The 22,385-nt window shown below is 36.6% G+C and overlaps 1 protein-coding gene across 11 annotated transcripts in view; it reads right to left on the bottom strand.

Moving 5' to 3' along the window:
- DNM1L (dynamin 1 like) overlaps positions 1-22,385 on the bottom strand; it is a 48,558-nt gene that overhangs the window by 2,016 nt on the left and 24,157 nt on the right. For 3 of the 11 annotated variants that reach the window (XM_045466353.1, XM_045466350.1, XM_045466359.1), the window contains 15 exons: positions 20,469-20,555; positions 18,866-19,028; positions 15,586-15,706; positions 13,740-13,871; positions 12,634-12,840; positions 9,378-9,498; positions 8,989-9,144; positions 8,663-8,752; positions 6,992-7,084; positions 4,331-4,387; positions 3,345-3,422; positions 2,997-3,029; positions 814-990; positions 353-462; positions 65-224 (listed from right to left, as the gene is read on the bottom strand). In XM_045466353.1, the coding sequence (XP_045322309.1) occupies positions 65-224; positions 353-462; positions 814-990; positions 2,997-3,029; positions 3,345-3,422; positions 4,331-4,387; positions 6,992-7,084; positions 8,663-8,752; positions 8,989-9,144; positions 9,378-9,498; positions 12,634-12,840; positions 13,740-13,871; positions 15,586-15,706; positions 18,866-19,028; positions 20,469-20,555 (1,785 nt within the window). The remainder of the gene's footprint in view (positions 1-64; positions 225-352; positions 463-813; positions 991-2,996; positions 3,030-3,344; positions 3,423-4,330; positions 4,388-6,991; positions 7,085-8,662; positions 8,753-8,988; positions 9,145-9,377; positions 9,499-12,633; positions 12,841-13,739; positions 13,872-15,585; positions 15,707-18,865; positions 19,029-20,468; positions 20,556-22,385) is intronic. The other 8 variants (XM_045466354.1, XM_045466352.1, XM_045466360.1 and 5 more) reach the window with 3 other exon arrangements.

Raw genomic sequence — 22,385 nt, 5'->3', positions numbered from 1 at the left:
AGAATGTAGTGTTTATATCTACAACCCAGCCCCGGGTGTGAAGATTCAGAAGCATTTGCGATACCTTTAGCATGTCCGCAGCTTCCTTCCTGCGCTGTGCCATGTCCTCGGATTCAGTCAGAAGATCATCCAGTAAGGATGATTTATACAGCTGTCCTACTAACTCACTCTGAAGAGTATCTTTCACATGATTCACCAAAAAGTGCATTACTGCCTTTGGCACACTGTAAAATAAAACCATCAGATGATCCACTTAGAATCAAAGCCTAAAAATGTTTTAAATACATGTATTTTCAAAACTGATTATGGAGTTATCCAGCAGTATACATATGCTCTGATTTATAGTACTAACCTGTCTTGAATATTCTTTCTGACAATAAGAAAATACGATTTGATGAGTCGCTCAATGACCTCACAGTCTCGCTGTTCACGCGCAGATAGTTTTCGTGCAACAGGAACTGGCTAAATGGGGTGAAGGGAAGAAAAACTTTGTTTTTGTGCCATTTTCAAATAAAAGTTCAGTAAGTTTGGGGCGCCTGGGTGACTCAGTTAAGCGTCCAACTTCGGCTCAGGTGATGATCTAACAACAGTTTGTGAGTTTGAGCCCCACGTTGGGCTCTGTGCTGACAGCTCAGAGCCTGCTTTGGATTCTGTCTCCTCCTCTCTCTGCTCCTCCCTACTTGCGCGCATGCTCTCAAAAATAAATGTTTAAGTTCAGTAAGTTTTTGTGACTTTTAGTTTCTTTCGTCTTTTAAAGCGTTCTCCGAATAACAGGGTTATCTCACTAGTGCTGAACCTATTTGCATGGCTTACCACATCCAGCAGATTGACAGCATGGCCTTTTTGGGGACTGGCTGGCATAATTGGAATTGGTTTTGATTTTTCCTCCGCTAATAACTCTTCAGCTTTTGAAGTTTTCAGCATTCCTCTCCAGTTGCCTGTTGTTGGTTCCTGAACACCATCTCCGACCCCACCACCTCCAGATGCAACCTGAAAAAAAGTTCCAAAATCTGTTCCAATCGTATCCTATCGGACCTTAACTAAACAAAGTTCATTTTCCTTGACAGCAGTCAAGAACACACATTCTGTACCCATCTGGAATCTCATCTATTCAGACAGATAACTGGGTCAGAAAGAGATGGCGGGTGGCATGTATAACTGGAACCCTGAGCTGTCTAAGAGGTTCTGTTGTAATTTCCAGGCGTCAGCCAATAGATTTAGTTTTTATCGTTTGCTAACTTTAAAAATCTTCCTCTTCTCCAACTCCTCTACCACTATGAAAAACAAAACAGCTGCCATTCAGCTTTTTTTCAAAGGAACCTTACACACTGTTGAACTGTGATCTCTCCAACAGTTCTGTGAACTCCTGTTTCCAAAACTTCAGCGTTTAACAGTCAACAAAATACCATAGGATAAACTTACAAACTCTGTAACACACTCACGATTCTTAGGCTGATGTGACTTTAAACTGCCTAAAACAAAGGATGTGACATAAACACAATGTAAGTTTCCTCCATGTCTATACTCTTGAGAAAAGATCTGCTGAAAGGAATCTAGCACTACCATTAACCACAAGTGCTCTTGCACTTTGTTTTCTAGGATAGGTTAGAAAAGATGTTTAGGATAATGGGAAAAACAGTAACTCATCAACACTTAAGCAATATTTTTAGACGCTCTTTAAAAAGATCTTCCAATCTATAATGGAGTTAAGATGACCTCCAAACTTCTAACAGAAATGCGTTATGGCAACTGTTTAAAAATGTCTTTTTTTTTTTTTTTTTTTTTTTTTAAAGCTCCATAGATAACAGATCTGAAGACCAATTGTAGGGTGACAACTGGTTAGGTAGACTTTTGGGGGCGATCACATTACAAGTGTATACAGGTTTCAAATTATAATTTGTAGACCTGAAACATATTTTTAAAAAGTCATTGCGAATGGGGTATCTTTCTGAATTAAAACACTGGCCCAAATTTGTCTCTGTCTGTTAAGATAGGCCATATCTAAATACAGGCAGTATATTTACACACTGATTTTAAAATGAGTAATTATACTTTAAATACCTATTAACTACACATGAATGATAGAAATTATAAGGAAACTAAGCAAATTCAGGGTGATGCCATGAGTGAAGTAAAACCCAAAGCAATGATTTAGATGGTCTCTAAAACCTGAGCACAGGGGGCTGAGAGAGGTAAAACATTTATAAAGTTTTGAGGTTCAGCACCTTAAATCTGGACAGTGAGGAAAGGAGCTAAATGCAGAAAAAACTAAATATGGATGGGTCTGAATAGTTTACTGATTAATAATTTTCTCCAAAAAAGTTCTCAAGAATTGACAGTCTCAAACTCTCCCAGTCCCCTTTGTTTTGAATTTGCTTAAGCTGTTGAGGCACATTTTAAGCTACACATTGAGGTGACAATGCAAACTGAATGGAAGCATAAGGAAGCTGCAGGAGGGGATTATCCATTAGTACTGGACCAATGTCAGAACTTTTAAAGAGGAAATGTCCTGGGGCGCCTGGGTGGCGCAGTCGGTTAAGCGTCCGACTTCAGCCAGGTCACGATCTCGCGGTCCGTGAGTTCGAGCCCCGCGTCAGGCTCTGGGCTGATGGCTCAGAGCCTGGAGCCTGTTTCCGATTCTGTGTCTCCCTCTCTCTCTGCCCCTCCCCCGTTCATGCTCTGTCTCTCTCTGTCCCAAAAATAAATAAACGTTAAAGAGGAAATGTCCAAACATATAACAACTTCCATCTCTGGAATCTTAATTTCCTACCACAATATTAAAATCAAAACTAGTAGGAAAGCCTATTGTTGTTATTTAAAGAAATGTTAAAACTAGAACGAATGCCATCTTAAAAGGATTAGAAAAGAAAAACAGTAAAAAATGGAACACAGACAAGAGATAGATGCTACTGCACAAACAGCTTCTTCAGTGATTTTGAAGACAGTGTTTCAGTGAGAACCAAAGGTACATTTCCATTCTGAAGCAAGAGACTCACATTTTTAGTTTCTCTTCTGCTGTCCTGAATTAACTGTTAAAAGATATGTTAAAACATGCAGTTTAACAAGCAAAATTTAAATACCAATGGTGTGAATTTCAAAACTGCAGGATAATTTCCTCTTTAAATTATTTTTCTGTGTGTTTCTGCTATCTGGCAAGCAGAGGCATGTCAACAATAATTTATGAAGTATACAGTTACATATTCAGAATTCTTGTTAGACTAAATCTAACCTTAGCACAATATCCCAAATTAATATTCTATTCAGTGTACAGTGTGTTGTTTCCAGATGATTACGTTGCACCAAACAACCAGGCATGCAGGCTTAGATTAAGAATCAGAACAGACCTTGCCATCAGCCTCAGCAGAAGCAGCAGGGGAGGGCTCCTGGGAGGCAGGTGCCAAAGCACTTGGAACTTTATAAGACTAAAGGTAAAAAATGCAGGGAAAGAAAATCAAGGATGCCAAAAATGCATTCAGAAAACATTCTATACATGTAAATTTTTCTTCTCTGCATCAAATTAGTAAAGTAACATGAGAAACAAAAGGAACCATGGGACATAAAATTATTTTTTATTCTTCCTTATTTCTTATACTGTTACCACTTTGTTAAAAGCCTTCTGCAATGAGTACCTAAGGACAATCCAAATCGTTTTTATTTTTGGAATCTCGTAAGATCTTTTCTGGTAAAGGATTTAAGATAACAGATTTGTATACACACATTTTAATGTATGCAACTTATTACAGGTAACCAGAACCTATTATATGCATATTATTTTTCCCTCTCTAAAATACCTTCTTGTTTTATAGTAAAGTCATCCATTGGTCACTTCAACTAATTGTACAGAGTTGACAAAGTCACCTTAAACTTTTAAAAGCTTGATATTTAAAATCCAACTTTAAGCATTTTTTCTAATGTATTCAAGATACCATTAACTTTAAATTACTCAAAACCTATTTTTAAGGGGGCCTGGTGGCTCGGGTCAGTTAAACATCCGGCTCTTGGTTTTCGGCTCAGGTCATGATCTCAGTTTGTGAGTTTGAGTCCCATGTCAGTCTTTGCATGGACAGTGTGCAGCCAGCTTTAGATTTTCTCTCTCCCTTTCTGCCCCTCCCCTGCTTGTGCGTGCATATACACACATGCGCTCTCGCTCACTCATAATATAAATAAGCTTTAAAAAAAAAACCTATTTTTCAACTTGAAATACCTTCACTCAAACAATGAAATAATTCCAATGGAATAGTGAAGAGAGAAAAAAAAATTACTCTAGAACTGAGGCTTACCAATCCATCTTTGCATGTTGGGAATATGCTTTAAAAATACTGTTTTTTACCTTGTCTCGTGATACGGCTGAAGGTAATTCTCTCGCTAGCCTGTTTCTCCTTTGTTCCTAGAAAACACAACCAAACAAAACCAAAGTAATTATCAGAGCACTGAGATACAAGCCTACTAAAAAATGTTCAGCTGAATTGAAAAGTGTGGAATGACTTACAGTATATCCTCTCACTGTTGGGACTCATGCCATAATTTTATTTTAAAACAAACAAGAAATCATTTAACCCAATGCTTCTCAATCTTTTTTTCTGCCCAACACACCTGAAGGATACAATACAACGTCAGTGACAGTGGCTCCCTAAACCAGGGATTCTCAAATGAGGGGCAATGGACTGACATCTTTGCTTTCCCCACTAAAAATCACAGATTGAAACTGTCCCACATAAATGTGTACGTCAGCCTTCAGCATACCATGTAGAATCTTAAGTGCACAGATGACAGAATACTTAAGCCTTTAAACCTCACTCTAACCTGCACACATCTATGTGAAATTCCCACAACCCCCACACACAAAATCGTAAGAGGTATCTGTGGTGGAGGTTATCTTTTAAGGATGTTCCGTTTCCTTCATTCTACTATCTCCTAGAAATAAATGGAGCAGTGAAAACAATCCTTTCTGTAACCTAATTTAACAGACTGATGGACCACCCACTCTTCTACTTTGCTGTTATCAGGTAACTCTGGTACAAAGCTTAAGAAACTGACATTCAAATCAACAGGTGGTGAACACCTACTGTATGTCAGAGCACCAGGACAGGTTCAAGAGTGAGATGTATGTGTTAACGGCTCTCTCAGCAGCAACAGATACATAGAAAAGCATTTAGGTTCAATAAAGTCAAAACTGCTCCTAAGTAGAAACCATTTCATGAACACTCTCAAGCCTGCAAAAAAAGATGTTAACAAAGCTTCCATATTGACCTTTTATGGGTAAGACTTTCTTTTGACAGATTCTTGACCAATTTTCATTATTTTTTTTTTTATGAGGTAGTCCAGTGATAAAAAATACATGATAAAAATGTGTGGATTTTAACAATCTTCAGAATAAAAAGTTTTCCATATTAAAATGTACGTTTTGAAGAGGGACACAAAGCAAAAAAAAAAAAAAAAAAAAAAAGGGGGGGGGTGGGCAGCAGAATCTGGAACCCAGAAATTCTCATCCTAGTCTGTTACCAACTTGTTATGACCTTAGGGGTTCTGGAAAGCATCCTGGCTTATTTGCTTTGTTGACCAGAGAGGTTACCAACTCTCCCTAAGCCCTCAGTTTTGTCATTTGTTAACATTATCTACCCTCAAAGGGTTGTAAAGATTCAAGTAGAATATTCAAATAAAGTTCTTTGTCATGGAATCATTAAAAACAGAGATCTACTCATTTGTTTAAAACAAAACAAAACAAAACTTAGCTGAAATCCCATCATAAATGACCTTGTCAGGACGCCTGGGTGGCTCAGTCAGTTAAGTGTCCGACTTTGGTTCAGGTCATGATCTCATGACTGGTGAGTTCGAGCCCCGCGTTGGGCTCTGTGCTGACAGCTCAGAGCCTGGAGCCTGCTTCAGATTCTGTGTCTCCCTCTCTCTGTTCCTCCCCCACTCATGCTCTCTCTCTCTCTCTCTCAAAAATAAACAAACATTAAAAAAAAATTATAAATTACCTTGTCAGTATTACAAAAACTGTTCCATACATAAGTTTTCCATGAAGGTCATTTCAGTGTTACAAGGACTAAATCCTAGTCCTAAAACAAGATCGACATGCATTTTTCATGTAACAGTTATCTGGTGCACTTTCCAAGTGCTTTAAAATGCTTACTTACGTGCATTTTTTAAATTTTTTTCTGACACTAACTTACCCCAGCTATGTAGCTAAAAATAGTTCCCTATACCTGTTAAAGATGCTTGTTTCTTTTTAACAGCACCCAGGAAAATAAGCACTAAGATAACACTTAATCATCTGTGGGCCTGAGATTCTTCATCTATTTAACCAAAGGACTGAAGTTGATGATGACCTTGGGTCCTCTCCAGTTCCCAAATTCCATGTTTACAGTTTTCTCTCCATCCATTTGCATGAAAGGAAATTTTATATAGAAGGGAACTCTGAGGTCTTACTGGATTAAGGCATAGCAGAAAAATTTACTATTCTTGGATAAAAGTAGCATTGCTTTATCCACCAGCCTTGGCTCCATGTGAGATCTGCAACTTGCAACATTAACCTCAAATGGAAAAAAAGAGCCATGAAATGCAGCCACCCCAGTACTGGTGAAAATTTACCATTAATTTAGGTAGTTCTTAGAATGTTTCCTTCCCAGCTTTTAGAGCCAAATAAAAGCAATTTTAAACATTCACTTTTTTGACTCTTCAACCTGAATAAACTACAACAGTTACTGAGAGAGAGCCAGCCAGGCAGTCCTTCAACACTAAATCAGTGAATCCCAGATCCCCTCTGAGTTACGGTTTCGGAAAGAGAAAATGAGAAAATAATGCCTCCGGGTGGTTTTGAGAATTCAATTTAACATAACAATGTAATGCCCTTAGCATACTTCCTGGGATGTAACAGACAGCAATAGGTATCTGTATGTTTTATACTTATGCCATGCTTGGTAAATTTGATACAACTGATTTACAGTGGATTTTCTCTCTCAAAAGAGACAATTCAAATTGTATTTACCTCTATATTATTGTTCATCAGCCCACAAGCATCAGCAAAGTCTGGATGTTTTGTGTTGATGTAAGCCAGTTCAATTGCCACTAAGTTATGGACCTAGAAAAAAAATTAAATTAGGCTATATACTAAAACATGTCAACCTAATTCTAATTTAGGAAACACAACTTACTAAATAGTTCTAAAAAAGGCAGTATGGGAAACTGATGCCTTAATAAATACTCAATATTTATACTCCAACTAATACATGTTATGCCATATTAGAATTTGCTCTATCCTTTATTAATATTTCATCATCTAAGACTGCATTTCTAAGGGGGTGAGATAGTGACCTTAAGGTAGTTAGAGGTATTTTGTTAGAAAAAAAAAAATTTACCCAATGCAAATCTAAGTTCGAAGGCTTTATGTAACCTTGCTATTAAAACCTCAGATCATCTGCTATTGCACATCAACGTTTCAGTTCAGTTTCAACAAGAAAATATTTCATAATCCGATAAAGTCAAAGATGTTAACTTTGAGTAAAGGATACATTTAAAGACCTGAGCCTTAATTATGACAAACCTAGTTTAAATATTATACGTGGTTTGAAATCCTAACGGAACAATAATCTAAAAGGAAAGCTAAGGGGCGCACGCCTGGGTGGTTCAGTCGGTTAAGCATCAGACTCTTGATTTCACCTCAGGTCATGATCTCACGGTTCATGAGTTTGGGCCATGCAGAGCCTGCCTGGAATTCTCTCTCTCTCTCCTTGCCCCCCCTCCCTCACTAGCTCTCTCGCTCTCAAAATAAACTTGAAAAAAAGGAAAGCTGAAATTAATTCCAACAGTATTGCAGAGATTTAACTAACCCCTTCATCTGCACCATTCCAACAAATCTCAGGTATTAGAACAGCATTAAAACGTCAAAACCAGGTGAAAACGATCTATGCAAATGAAATTCCAATGATTCTGTCATCTCACTAGGTGGACCCTGAGACCAGGTGAACTACGTATCTTTACTCCTCTCATTCTGGGGGCTGCGCTCGCAAGGGAAACAACCGAGTGGCAGGGATTACATTCTCCACTTCCAAGGATGGTCTTGTACTCTTAGTAAACCTCCACTGGGGCTCACCACCATCCCAAATGCACTTTTAGTGACCAGGAAGGTAAACAAAACAACCAACAAATAGAGACATAAAGGCAATTTCAAATGCTTATCCCACATTTTTGCCAATTTCAGCATTTTTAAGGATAGCAGCAACCCACAGAATAGTAGCAAGCAACCATGACATTACAGTACTGGGCCATCAAAAGCAAACTAGAAGTGGCCAAATTATTGTCATGTGCCAGAGTTAAAATAAGAGCTTGCTCTAAAGGCTCAGTTTACTGGGGCTGAAGACAAAGCTAATTTTCCATTAGATCAGTGGTGCTGCGAAACAGAGCCAAACTATTCACAATCCTCAAGAGGAACTCCATTCTCATGAAAACCTGTGGCTGCAGGCTAACGATGATGAAAACATGAAGAAAAATGTACTTTATACCAGAATTACTGAAGTTTCCTTTGAAATAATAATGGAAGTTCACTAATCTTTTTCTTGCCACTATACTGGAAAACATGCCTGAACTCTAAAGTACTCATACTGCTGTACAAAAAGCTTCAACAGTGATTACAATGACGACTTGTGAAATAACAGCTCACCATTTCATTTGTAACAGGTAACCGTTTACGAAGAAGACAAGTCACTACTTCAACTATGGCATCATGAAGTTTAGGAAACCGCAACAACTCCTAAATATGATAGAAGAAACACAGAAGTCTACTTTGTTTAATGGAAAATTATATAATTAATGAAATAATTAGATTTTAAGCTACATGTAAGCTGACTACTTCAAAGCACTTTTATAAAAGGAAGCTACAGATTTGAACTTACTGTTAACCCATCTTACAGATTTCCTCCCATCCCATGAAACCACCACTTCCGTACTTTACTACTTAATCGGACACCCGTTACATTTGTCTGTTACCTGTGTACTGTAATTGCTACAGTGCTGAATGATCCTTTGCATTTCCTCATGAACTAGTTCCACACAACGCAGGCTGGGTTCTTCCAGACGTTTGATTTGCCGCTTGACCAGTAACTCAAATGAAACTTCAGGCACAAACAAAGCAGGACGAGGACCCTAAAAAAAAAAAAAAAGTTGAGCTCTTATTATAGCTATAGACAATTTTAGCTCTTCCCTAGGTTAAAATAAATCACATTGTTTGGTATTTTTCATGAAAAGTGGTTCCTAATATCAAGTATGAGGGCAAAGAGGCTGTACAGTTCATTTAAAAAGATATAGCTAATGGGTTAAAAATTATAATAAAACCTTTAACCTCTTTTTTAAAAAAATTCTAAGCCGAGCATACTCACAGTAGCATTTCTAATGGCAGTCAAAATGTCAATAGTGTTAAGGCCACCTAGTGGGTCAACAGATTCTAAAGTTCGCCCAAAAGTCTCATGGAAAATATAACATATCCGAGCACCACCGCATCTGAAAGGCAATCAAGTATATGATTCCTGTTATTACTAAAAGGGAAAGAAGGTGCAAGTTAGAAGTCTTTAAGGTCTTATTTTCTGAGAACGTCTCAGATAAACGATTACATTTAGATCATTTTCATGTGCTCTTAATTCCATTATGAACCAGTTTCTCTATTTTTTTCTTTTAATGGAGAAGAAGGGCATTCACATGTGTATGTGTGTGTGCACACAGAGCTGTTCTGTCAAAACACAGTCAACTAAGAACTACTGAACATCTTTTCTCTGCCCTAGTTTTCTTCTACTATAAGCTTTTGAAAAGACCAGGAATGGTATCTTATTTGTTTCTGTCTATTCACAATTTAGAGGGGAGATAAATAAACTTTTCCTGTAAAGGGCCAGATAGCAGTTTAGACTTTTCAGGCCATACAGTCTGTCACAACCACTCTGTTCTACCACTGAGCACAAAAACAGCCACAGACAAAATATAAGAAGTATAGCTGTATTCCAGTAAAACTCAGGCACACTGAAATGTGGATTCTATATAATTTTCATATCATGAAATATTCTTTGAATTTTTTTTCAACTATTTAAAAATATAAAAATCATTCTTAGCCAATGGGCTACAGTTTGCCTACTCCTGCTTTAAACAAATCTCTACTGGGGCGCCTGGTGGCTCAGTCGGTTGAGCGACCGACTTCGGCTCAGGTCATGATCTCACAGTCTGGGAGTTCGAGCCCCGCGTCGGGCTCTGTGCTGACAGCTCAGAGCCAGGAGCCTGCTTCAGATTCTGTGTCTCCCTCTCTCTTTCTTCCTCCCCCACTCATGCTCTGTCTCTGTCTCAGAAATAAATAAACACTAAAAAAAGAAAAAAAAATTTAAAAAAATCTCTACTATTCACTACTTTCTTACAGTTGTCTAGGCAGAAGGTGAACTAGCCTAACATTATGCTAGGTGAAATAAGGCAGACACAAAAGGACAAATACTGTATGATTCCCCTTATATGAAATACCTAGAATTGGCAGATTCATAGAGACAAAGCAAATTAGAGGTTCCTAGAGACGAGGAGGAGGAACAAAGAGATACTGCTTAATGGATACAGAGTTTCTGTTGAGGTGATAAAAAATTTTACAAATAGACACCATTTGATGGTTAGACAATATTGTGACTGTATTAATGCCATTAAATTATACTTAAAATTACCAGTCTGCTTTCAACCTTTCCCTTCTCCAAATAATTTTTCAAAATCACCATAATTATACTTCTAAAATGGGTACTTCTCTGACCAGAAGTGTTCTGTTATAGCAAGAAGTCTTCCAAATTCTGAAGATCTCTGGCTTTCCACAGTCTTGTTCTTAGATGCCTTTGTTGCCTTACCTCCTGTTATGTCTTGTCATTGTACATACCATTCTGCAAATACACCCTGCATTATTCTTCGCTGTTCAAAGCCTAAAATACTCTTCTACTTACTGCATCCCGAAGTTCTATTCAGAGCCCAACCCAAATACATTCTAACTACGGCATTCTCCCAGTCCCTGAGAGAAATGTAAACGGTGTCTTTTCAGTGTCCTAAAGGCTTGAATAGGTGGTTACACAGGTATTTACTTTATTAACTATTTATAAAACCCCCCATATATATTATATGCATGTTTCTGGATATGTATTTAGTAAGTATTTAAATAAAAATACTTGATTATACTCCTGTTTGCCACACAATTGTGCCTCAGGTTACCTGGATCTACCTTACCCACTAAGCTCTTTTTTATTTATTATTTTTTTAATGTTTATTTATTTTTGAGAGAGAGAGAGAGAGAGAGAGAGTGCAAGCAGGGGAGGGACAGAGAGAGAGGGAGACACAGAATCCGAAGCAGGCTCCCAGCTCTGAGCTGTCAGCACAGAGCCTGACGCAGGACTTGAACTCACAAACCATGAGATCATGACCTGAGCTGAAGTCAGACACCTAACCAATTGAGCCACCCAGGCACGCCCCCACTGAGCTCTTTAAAGATTCATCTTAGTAATCTTTATTTCCCTCAATATGCTATAAATATAATAACCAACCATGCAACAATTTATGGGGTTAACTCACTTATATAAGGCCACCTGGGTCACACAAAAGTACACAGAACACACAAAAATGCATATATAATTTCATGAGTGGTGAAATCTGAATAAGCTCTGTGGGTTGTACCAATGTCCATTTTCTCATTTTGTTACTGTACTATATACAAGATATCAACACTGGGGAAGATGGGGTGAAGGATTAACAGGACCTACTTGTACATTTATTTGCAACTTCCTGGAAGTCTATAATTATTTCAAAATGAAAAGATTTTTTTAAGTGAGAATTTAGAGAAATGAACATTCTTATGTATTGCTAATACAATCTATTAACAGTATGGCAACAGTAAGAGGCTTTTAGGACGTTATAACCTTTGACATAGTAATTCCATTCTAGGACTTTATCCTAAGGGTTTACTTGGATACATGCCCTGGAAACAGTCCATCACAACATTTTTTATATTTGTGTATAAATGAAAACAACGTATCAGTAGTAAGGTACTGGTTTAAGAAATGAGAGTGTACCTAAAAAATAAAATACTATGTAAATTTTAAGATTGATAATAGAAATGTATAAGTAATATTAGTCGTTTGTGATATGTTGATTTACAAAATGATTCCAAAATAGCGTGTATAGCATCTGATTTTTGAAGATGTGTAATACAGGCATTTATAATGCATAGAAAAATGTCTAGATTCATGCCAAAATTAGCAGGGAGTATTTCTAGTTAGTGGAATTAAGTAATTTTGTCATATATTGTTTTTATCTGCATTTTCTTCCTTTTTTTCATGAATAATTACAGTGTGTATATTAAAGAAATGAACATTTAAGGAGTTAAGTTACCAAATATTTTAAAGATTTATCCAAGTTTTATTAAAAAAAAAAAAACCTGAAATTTTTACTGTGCTTTATACTTAGTTTACAGAGCATTTTTACACATACATCAGACATCATCCTATGCAAAATACTACTTTACAGGTAGTATAAATCACAATCAGATCATCTCAGATTTAAAGTCACTATTATAAAAGTTAAAGTAACCTAGCAATTCAGGTAACCAAATCCATACAAAAATTTTTTTTTACTTACAGCTCTGAAGTTTCAATATATTTTGCAGTTCCTTCAATAGTGTTACAATATTCTGTGGCAAATTTGGTAATAAGCTGGAGTAAAGTAGCACTTTTATCATCCACAGGTTCACCATAGCTATTTAGGAGAGACTGATACTGAGCAGCTAGAACATTTATTCTTGTTTTCAGCTCTGGTAAGCAGTCTCTGATGTGATGCATCAGTAACCTAACAAAGGTTAGAAAAAATGATTTAAAGTAAAACTGTATTTTGAAGCCCCAAACAGCTCAAATTTTTAAAATGCCAATAATGGTGAAAGCTGTCAAATAATTTGTCTTGGCAGGAAATAATGCAATTTTAGGCTAGAAATAAATACTTAGTCTGAACAAAGACAACTTGATTGACACTTTAAATTTGCCTTCAACCCATAAAATTATAGCAGTTGCTAAGAGAATCAAATATAAACTGAAACATATTATTTCTATATTAATTACAATTACCTCAAAGAAAGTAAGCTACTCAATATAATTCTACCTAGATGATTTTTGTTTCTGACTTATCTTAGCAGAGTGAAAATCAATCTTATTAAGATCCAAGTCTATCAGCCTTTATTTAGAGAGTAAGACAAAAGAAAAAACAGCTTTCATTTTAGTCACTTATAAATTACCTAAAAAGGTCTTCCAGTCCCTCTACCATCAGTGGGTATTAAGAAATTCAAGGTACATACCTTAAATTCTTTTTGTGAATAATAGAAGGCATCCAAAAATAAGACTAGATTATGTGAAAAATTATAAATTTTAATTAAGTTCCTGAAATCCCAAGTGGAAACTAAGTCATTTGTTATCTAGTTCTAGCACCAAAAATAAATGACTGTCAAGAACTTCATAATTAAGATGTCTTAAAATTCCCTTGCGCATTTCTAAACTCCATAATTTAATGCCAACCACCCCAATAAAAAAAGATATCTATATAACAAGAACCTACAATACAAGAAACAAGACCTGAAACTATATACATAAGAACATTATGAAAATATAAAGAACTAAAAATGAGAGCTCTCAGACACCTACTGGCAAGCAAACAAACAAACCAACAAAATCTCATTTTTCAAGAGGTAAAAATGTTACCTGTTCAGAGTCCTAGCAAGATACTTTGTTCCATTTCTATTAGCCAGGGATGGGTATTTCTTTTGAAGAAAAGCATATTCATCACGGATTGAATCAGTTACACTCTTCTTATTGTTAATGTCTAGCTGGCTCCTAAGGTTGAAAAATAACAAAACCTTTCAACTAAAGTCAACTGAGGTCTTCTACATACCTTGGATGATGATGATGATGATAGCACCAAGCATTGTTTGTAATGCCTGATACGGATTGTTTTATTTAATTCTTGCAGTAATACTATGCAGTAGGTATTATTCCATTTTATGCCAAAGGAACTGAGGCTCAGGGACATTAACCTACCCAAGGTCACATGTTAAGTACTTCAGCCTATATTCAATCTGTGACTTGTAAGTAAATAATGCCTGAATAGTTTAGGACTCATAACTACCATTCACTATAGTCAAAAGCAGTACTCTTAAGTAACAGGGATAGACATGTGAAAAAAGTAAAAGCATGATAGCCAGCTGTATATTTTATCCATGGACAGGCAATGGATTTCTACCAACAATAATTAACTTGAAGAGCAGTCAACTACAAATGCAACAGTTTTATACCACCAGCTCGCATGAAAAGAGAGTGGGAATTAAACACACACACACACACACACACACACACACACAAAAGAAAAGAAAACAAAAAGAGAAGTCAAAGTATAGGAGAGTTAGGACATACGAATAAAGCAGACAACTGAAAGAGATCTTGGATATCACTTAGTAAAAACATTTTCATTTTATTTATTTAATTTTTTTTTTTTTTTTTTTTGACAGAGAGAGGGAGGGCGTGCAAGTGCAAGTGGAGAAGGGGCAGAGAGAGAGGGTGACAGAGAATCTTAAGCAGGCTCCACACCTAGCATGGAGCCCAACCTCAGGCCTCGATCTCACGACTGTGAGATCATGACTTGAGCTGAAATCAAGAGTTGGACACTTAACAAAATGAGCCACCCAGGCATCCCTTTATTTATCTATGTATTTACTTTTTGAGGGAGAGAAAAGCAGTATCATTTTAAAAGGCCTGAAACCCAAACATGTTAGGTGTTATTTAAGGCCACATTATAAATCTAGTTTAGAGACAAACTAGGACTAGAACCCAGATCTCCTGTTAATTTCAGTGCTGCCTACTTTATAAAGGCTTTGGACTAAGAGAGTGCTTCATTTGAAATCTGCTTTCACCATGTGACTTTGGGAGATATAAAACTTGAGCCTTCTAATTATAAAATAGACACCAACACCTACCTCACAGCGATGTTGTAAGGGTTCAAAGAGATACCATTTGCAAATTGCTCACAGTAAAGTCTCTAAAACATAATTAGACACTCAGTAGTAGTTTCCTTTCCACAATTTTTAATACCAGCTATTCATTATTAGAATACCTTTAATAAAATTTCTCCAAGTCACATCCTGGCAAATACAAAGGATCAATCACTAATGCCAGAGGTGTTAAACCAATTTATTAAAATCCTACCATCTTAACAAACTCTTTCTTGATTGCATGCAAATTTAAATAATACTCTTTCTTCTTATCCAGTGCACTCCTCATACATAACACAATAGGCAGGAATTTTTCAAGCCTCACTATTAAATTTTCTTCCACTTTATAGCACTGCTTACTTTAAAAATCCTTTCCATTACAAACACCCACAGGAGGCTTTAGTGGATCTTTTCTCCCTTTAGAGCACTGAATTCCTAACAATACCACAGTTACAGTAAAAGGGAAAAAGAGGGATCATATCACATTTTAGATTACTTTTTAAAATTCAGATTTGCTCTGAAATGGGAATGCTGCAATTATTATCCCATTCTTGATTGCTAACCTGTTAACTACTCCAATTATTCCAAGTTTGACTGGTATAACCCTTCCCATCAATACATCCATGGCATCAGTACCCGCATCCATGAGGTCAAGTTTAGTGATTACAGCTAAGGTTCTGCGACCTGGTAAATGCAAAAAAGAAAAGATATTGATCCATTAAATAAAGCTATTCAGTATTAATAAAGAAAAATCCTCATCTATAATCCCTCCTTAACGTTACTTCTGCCATCATTTTGGCAGTATTTTTCCAGCCTTTGCTTATAGATACTTTTTAAAGTTTATTTACTTTGAGACAGAGACAGAGAGAGGGCAAGCTGGGCAAGTGCAGAGAGAGAGGGTAAGAGAATCCCAAGCAGGCTCTGTGGGGTCAGTGCCAAGCCAGAATCGGGGCTCCATCTCACAAACCACGAGTTCATGACCTGAGCTGAAATCAAGAGTTGGATGCTTAACCCACAAATACTTTTTAAAAACTTACTTTAGGGGCACCTGGGTGGCTCAGTTAGTTAAGCATCTGACTCTTGATTTCAGTTCAGGTCATGATCTTGTGGTTCATGAGTTCGAACTCTGCACTGGGCTCGAGCCTGCTTGGGGATTCTCTCTCTTTCTCTCTCTCTCCACCCCTCCCCTCCCCTGTTTTCTCTTTCTCTCTCTCTCTTTCAAAAATAAATAAACTTTTAAAAAAATAGAAAATTATAAAAAATAACTTATTTTAATCATCATGTAAAATTAAAAAATTTTTTCACATATAGTGTTTTTTATTAGCTCTTAGGGCTCATTTTTTATAAGTATTTTAAAAATCTATTTAAAATTTACTCACTCCTGTTGTATAGTTCCAGGAGTTTTGATAAATGCAAGACTTATGTCACTTCCACCTCAAGACAAAACAGTTATATCACTTCCCCCCAAATTTATTTGTACTACCACCCAATCAAACACCTTTTCTTTAAAAAAATTTTTTTCAATGTTTATTTTTGAGACGGAGAGAGAGAGGCACACAGAGAGAGGGAGACACAGAACCCAAAGCAGGCTCCAGACTTTGAGCCGTCAGCACAGAACACGACACGGGGCTCAAACCCACGAACCGCCAGATCATGACCTGAGCCAAAGCCGGAGGCCCAACCGACTGAGCCACCCAGGTGCCCCTCAAACCCCTTTTCTATTCCTAGATTTGCTTTTCCAGAATATGACATAAATAGAATCATATACATATATATAGCCTTTTGACTCTGGCTTCTTTCACTTGACATAATGCACTTGAGAGTCATCCGTGTTGTTGCATATATCAATAATTCATTCTTTTTCATTGCAAAGCAGTGTTCCATGGTAGGGATATACTATAGTTTGGTACTTTGAGAAACATTTGGGTTGTTTCCAGTTTTAGGAGATACAAATAATAGGTTTTAATTTAACATGGGTAAATGTCTAGGAGTGGTACTGACTGAACTTTTTAAGAAACTGACAAACCGCTTCAAAGTGGCCGGTACCATTCCCACCAGTAATGTGTAAGAACCGCAGCTGCTCTGCACAGTGTCTAATTTTACATACGGCGTTTTCAACATTACTTCACATCTACGAAATCATTCTTTTTAATGATTCCCTACCCATCACTACCTTAATAATCTATTATTATCTTAATCTATTATAATCTTAATCAGTCCTACTATGGGCCATATATTAAGTTGAATTTAATTTTTTGACACTATAAATAATACTCGATGGGACTATTTCCTTACAATATATGACCAGATTCAGATTCCTAGATCAAGGGGTGCCTGGGTGGCTCAGTCGACTCTTGACTGTGATTCAGGTCATGATCTTGCAGTTCGTGAGATCGAGCCCCGCAACGGGCTCTGTGCTGACAGTGTAGAGCCTCCTTGGAATTCACTCTCTCCCTCTCTCTTCCCCTATCCCACTTCCTCTCTTTCAAAATAAATAAACTTACAAAAAAAAAAATTACTAGATCAAAAGTATGATCCTATTTATGGCTCAAAGGTCAGTTTAAAATAGAATGCATATAAAATGCTTAACAGTTTAAATGATAAATGTAAAATTTAAATAAACCTTTTGATAGAGCTTAATTAATTTATTTCTTACTATTATTTTTTAAGTAAACTCTACCCACAATGTGGGGCTCAAACTCATGACCTTGAGATCAAGAGTCATATGCTCCACCGTCTGAGCCAGCCAGGAGCCCCTAGAGCTTATCTTCCAATCTAAAATGAACATGTGGTGAATACTTTTTAAAAGCTTTAAATTAAATAAAAATACTTTTAAAAATTACTGTTTATGGGAATTTTAATTAGTAGCCTTAGCATTAACTTTTCCTACCAAATTTTTATTTCAAATTCTTCTTCAAAGCAAGAAAAAAGAAAACAGGACACAGCCCACAGAACCCCCAAATACTCCAGTAAAAAAATTAGATCCTATGTGGAGCAAAGCTACATTTATTAGCAGCAATAATAATTACTCTCTTATAAGCTGCCATTGTATATATACTATGAGATGTATATCACAGCATTAGTCAACTATCATACAATGATCCACAGTATGAACAATCCTTGGGGTTATGAATACTTCATAAAAGGATTTTACCTTTATTTCTAAGAATTTCCTCTGCCTTATGTCTGTCTAAATGTTTTCTACCTCTGCGGAATGTAGATAACCACAATTAGCTACTGTATCATAATCGACAATGATCAATTATGAGTTAATTATTCTTAGAAGTCAGCTAGTCAAAAACCTAAATCATTTTATTTCTACAAAACAAACCGTCCTTGAAAAGCCATCTTATTATTTAAAAAAAATTTTTTTTAATGTTTATTTATTTTTGAAGGGGAGAAAGACACAGCATGAGCAGGGCGGGGCAGAAGAGAGGGAGACACAGAATCCAAAGTAGGCTCCAGGCTCTGAGCTGTCAGCACAGAGCCCAATGCAGGGCTCGAACCCACGAGCTGTGAGATCATGACCTGAGCTGAAGTCAGATACTTAACTGACTGAGCCACCCAGGTGCCCCTCATATTATAATTTTAAAGTCATCAGGTAACCATTACAAATATGGACATTATGTTAAGTATTTTTGCCTTGACTATACAGCAACTAACCCATTAAAACTTTATTTTCCATCCGAATCTCTATTTGTAATTATAAGCAGAATAGGAGCACATTGTTTTTTAAATCTGTATTAACAGTTTGATATTCCTTTTAAAAATATTCCTTTCTTGAGGGTAGATTTACCACTGTTAACCAACCATATCTCATTAAATATAAACATTTGTCCTTACCATCTGGATCTACCTCTCTTGAAATCTTAAGGGCCTCTGATGTGGCCATATCGGTATTAGCAGCAGTGACAGCAAGGATGATGGAATTTGGATTACTGATGAAGCGAAGAATGAGCTCTCGGATTTGAAGCTCAATATCCTTAGGTTGATCACCCACAGGCACCTGAACCGAAGAGAAATGAAGAAGGAACTAGTAATAAAAATCAACTCAGCCTCCCCTCACTTAATCTACAGAATGTAGGCATTACTCCATTTATAGTTAAAATGAAGAAAGTATATACATACTACTAGTAGTGGTATGTATGCATTTGGTAATATGTGAAAGCCTCAAAATGTACCTCTTGCAAATATCAGAAGTTTACTGTGTGAAGGATTGGTCAGTGTTAATTCCTAGAGACAAATTCATTCATTCATTCAATTACCAAATATTTATTGGCAGCCTAATGTATTTCAGGCACTGTTCTACATCACATATGTCATGGTAGTCATTAAGAAAAAAGAGACTGATAATTATTTGAAATCAGATTATGCTTTTAAATAATGAGGGAAGAACTCACTCAGATAATGACATTTGAGAGAATGGCCAGAAACTGAAGGAGATAAGGGAGAGTTACATGCAGATATCTAGTGGAAGAATATTCCAGCAAGATGAATGATAAGGTCAGAACACTGGAACAGAAGGAGTTAGAAGAGTAACAGGATACTTTAAATCTCTTTTTAGAACTTAAGCTTTTACTGTGAATGAAATGAAAAGCCAATGGAGAGATTTTGAGCCAAGGAATGACACCATCTAATTTTTACCTTAACAGCATCATTCTGGCTGATTACTTAACAGATTATGAGGAAGACCTGTTAGGAGGCTGTTGCAGTAATGCAGATGAGACGATAGTGGCTAGATGAGGATGGTAGCTACAGATCTGTATATACAACAGAGTTCTAGATATATTTTATATGTAAGGAAAGCCAAAAAGATCTGCTCACAGAGTAGTGTGGAATAAAAAAGTATCAAAGCTGGCTACAAACTTTTTGGCTAAGCAACTGACAGAAGAGGGTTGCCATTTATTTAGTCGGGGGAGATTATAGCAAGATCAAGTCAGCTTGAGGGACAGGTCAGAAATTTAGCACGAGACATAACAAGTTTGAAACGTCTACTAGACACGTGTGTGGACATGCCAAATAGACAGTTACAAAAGTCTGGAGATGTTTAAATGCTGTCAACATACAGACATTCACGTATTTAAACCCATAAGTTTCGACGAAATCATCAAGGGGGGGTAAGTGTACCCACTTGACAAGAGGTCTAAAAACTGAGCTCTAGGCACTCACTGTTAACACTGGGAAGATAAGAAACCAGCAAAAGAGACAGAGAAGGAGTGGACAGTGATGCTGGAGAGAAACCTGCAGAGTATGGTGTCGTGGAAGCCAAGTAAAGAAAGTGTTTCAAGAAGGGAGGGCTCAACTATATCAATGCTGCTAGATCAAGTTGACTGGAAAAAAAAAAAAAAAAGGCTGATTATTCTCACATAAGGTCAAGTAAAAACCACATTTGTTCGAGTGAAAACAAACATGACCAAATCCACGATGAGTAACAACTAATCTTTACCTTGGTCATTCCTGGCAAATCCACAAGAGTCAGATTGACAACATTGGGTGAAAAAATCTTAAGATGAATTGGCTCAGGGCTTACTCCCTAAAAATAAGTTTTAAAATACATTAAAATCACATTAAAATTTCATTGAAATATAAAAATGCAAAGTACATCTCATTTCAAGTAGATAGACTCTAGATGCTTTCAGATACAAATTAAACCATGATCCCTAAAACATTTCAGCAATCAAAACCTGATGAAACCCATGGGAAGTAAGGCAGCCAGCCAGCCATATAGCAGGTTATAAGCTTACTCAATCCTGTAACATTAATATACAAAATTTATTTCTCCTTTATTATTCCACATTCTTTTCTCTGGTTCTAGACAGATACAATTTCTTAAGTACGTTTAATAGACTTAGTGCTGAACAAAAGAACACTGTGTCACTATCCAAATTTATGAGGTTCTTGAGTAGACAGTGAGGCATAGGTAACAAGTTATCCACATCAACTTGGTTCCTAATCTTTGAATATCAGGTAGCAAAAACATATATTCTAAGAGACTCCTCAGAAAATTTATCTGCATCTTCAGATTCCTGAATTCAAATAGTAGAATTTGGATTGTGAGAGATACCTTTATTTCCCTAGACTGAGATCATTATACACACTGCCTTCTCTTCACCACTGGCCCTCTACAAGTTTTAGAGCTGAGTCAGCTACATGTAAAAAGGCACATAGAAAATGTGCATTCGTCTTTGCATATGCCCTTCTTTATCCTTTAAAATGTCCTCTCATCTACCTACCTTTTATCTTCCTTCAGACACACCCACTGAAAATTTTAATTTCACAGAAAGCTTTTTTGAAACATCCTTTACTCTGAGTTATATTAGATAACTCCAAACTACTTTTCTATTTCAAACACATCAGTGTTCCAAAGTCATGTGCTGATATTCAGCATACCTACCCAGCTTGTGTACTTCTTAGGCATTCCCTTCTCATGTCCAATACAAAGCTTTGCTCAAATGCCTTTACAACTCCAATCTCATAAATATTTTAAATTCCTCAGGGCTTTATGTTAGGCATATGAAATCATTTAGATATTTATACATATGAAATTACTTACATAAGATCAAAGTATCATTTACTTCATTACAAACATGATTTAGGAAAGAAGAGATTTTTCACAGATTTGGGGGTAGGGGACTTCTCATCTTTTGGACACTGTGGGTGAGAAAACCTGCTAGGTAAGTATATCACATCCTCACTGTAAATTAAACATCTTGTTGGTATACAGACTCCATCTTTCATGACATTCAGTCTAGTTTAACTAAAATTTTCCTTTCTGAAACACTAGTCACATCCATTATAAATTCTAGCCCTATGTAAAATTACCACCAATTCCTAAGTTCAGTAAATCCATGGGGACACAGGAGAGAATTCAGACTGGTACTACGATTAATAACATCCCCGAAGTTAAAATTATCCCTGATATAATTACAGGACAGACAACAAGCTAATCTAGTTTGCTGCCACTTTTTCTACCTTTTCTATACAACACAATCATTAGAAATTCAGGGAAGTATGGTAGCAGCAGCAGCAGCAGTAACTCAAAGGTTACCAGCCCAGAGTTCAATAATGAACAAAGCTTAGTCAGAGAGATAAATATCCTGACTAGACATAAAGAACTGACGTGGCTCAAAAATGCCTTTGTGTCAGGACAACCTCTTCAGCACAACATCTGGCAGATCAAAGGGCTCAGTGAATACTTGTCGAATATTAGTACTAGGCCAGGGCCCACTTGCTGGATTAAATAGCCTTTGGATAATACAAGAATGGAGGTTAAAAAAAAAAAAAAAAAAAGAAAAGAAAAAAGGAAGGAAACAGAAAGATAGTTAAGGATAAAGAAAGAGAAAACAGAAGCATTTGTGAGAAG

This window comes from Leopardus geoffroyi, chromosome B4 (genome assembly GCF_018350155.1).
Source record: "Leopardus geoffroyi isolate Oge1 chromosome B4, O.geoffroyi_Oge1_pat1.0, whole genome shotgun sequence".
Classification (NCBI taxonomy): domain Eukaryota; kingdom Metazoa; phylum Chordata; class Mammalia; order Carnivora; family Felidae; genus Leopardus; species Leopardus geoffroyi.
Note: the sequence above shows the minus strand (reverse complement) of the source record. Positions and strands in the feature narration are given on the sequence as shown.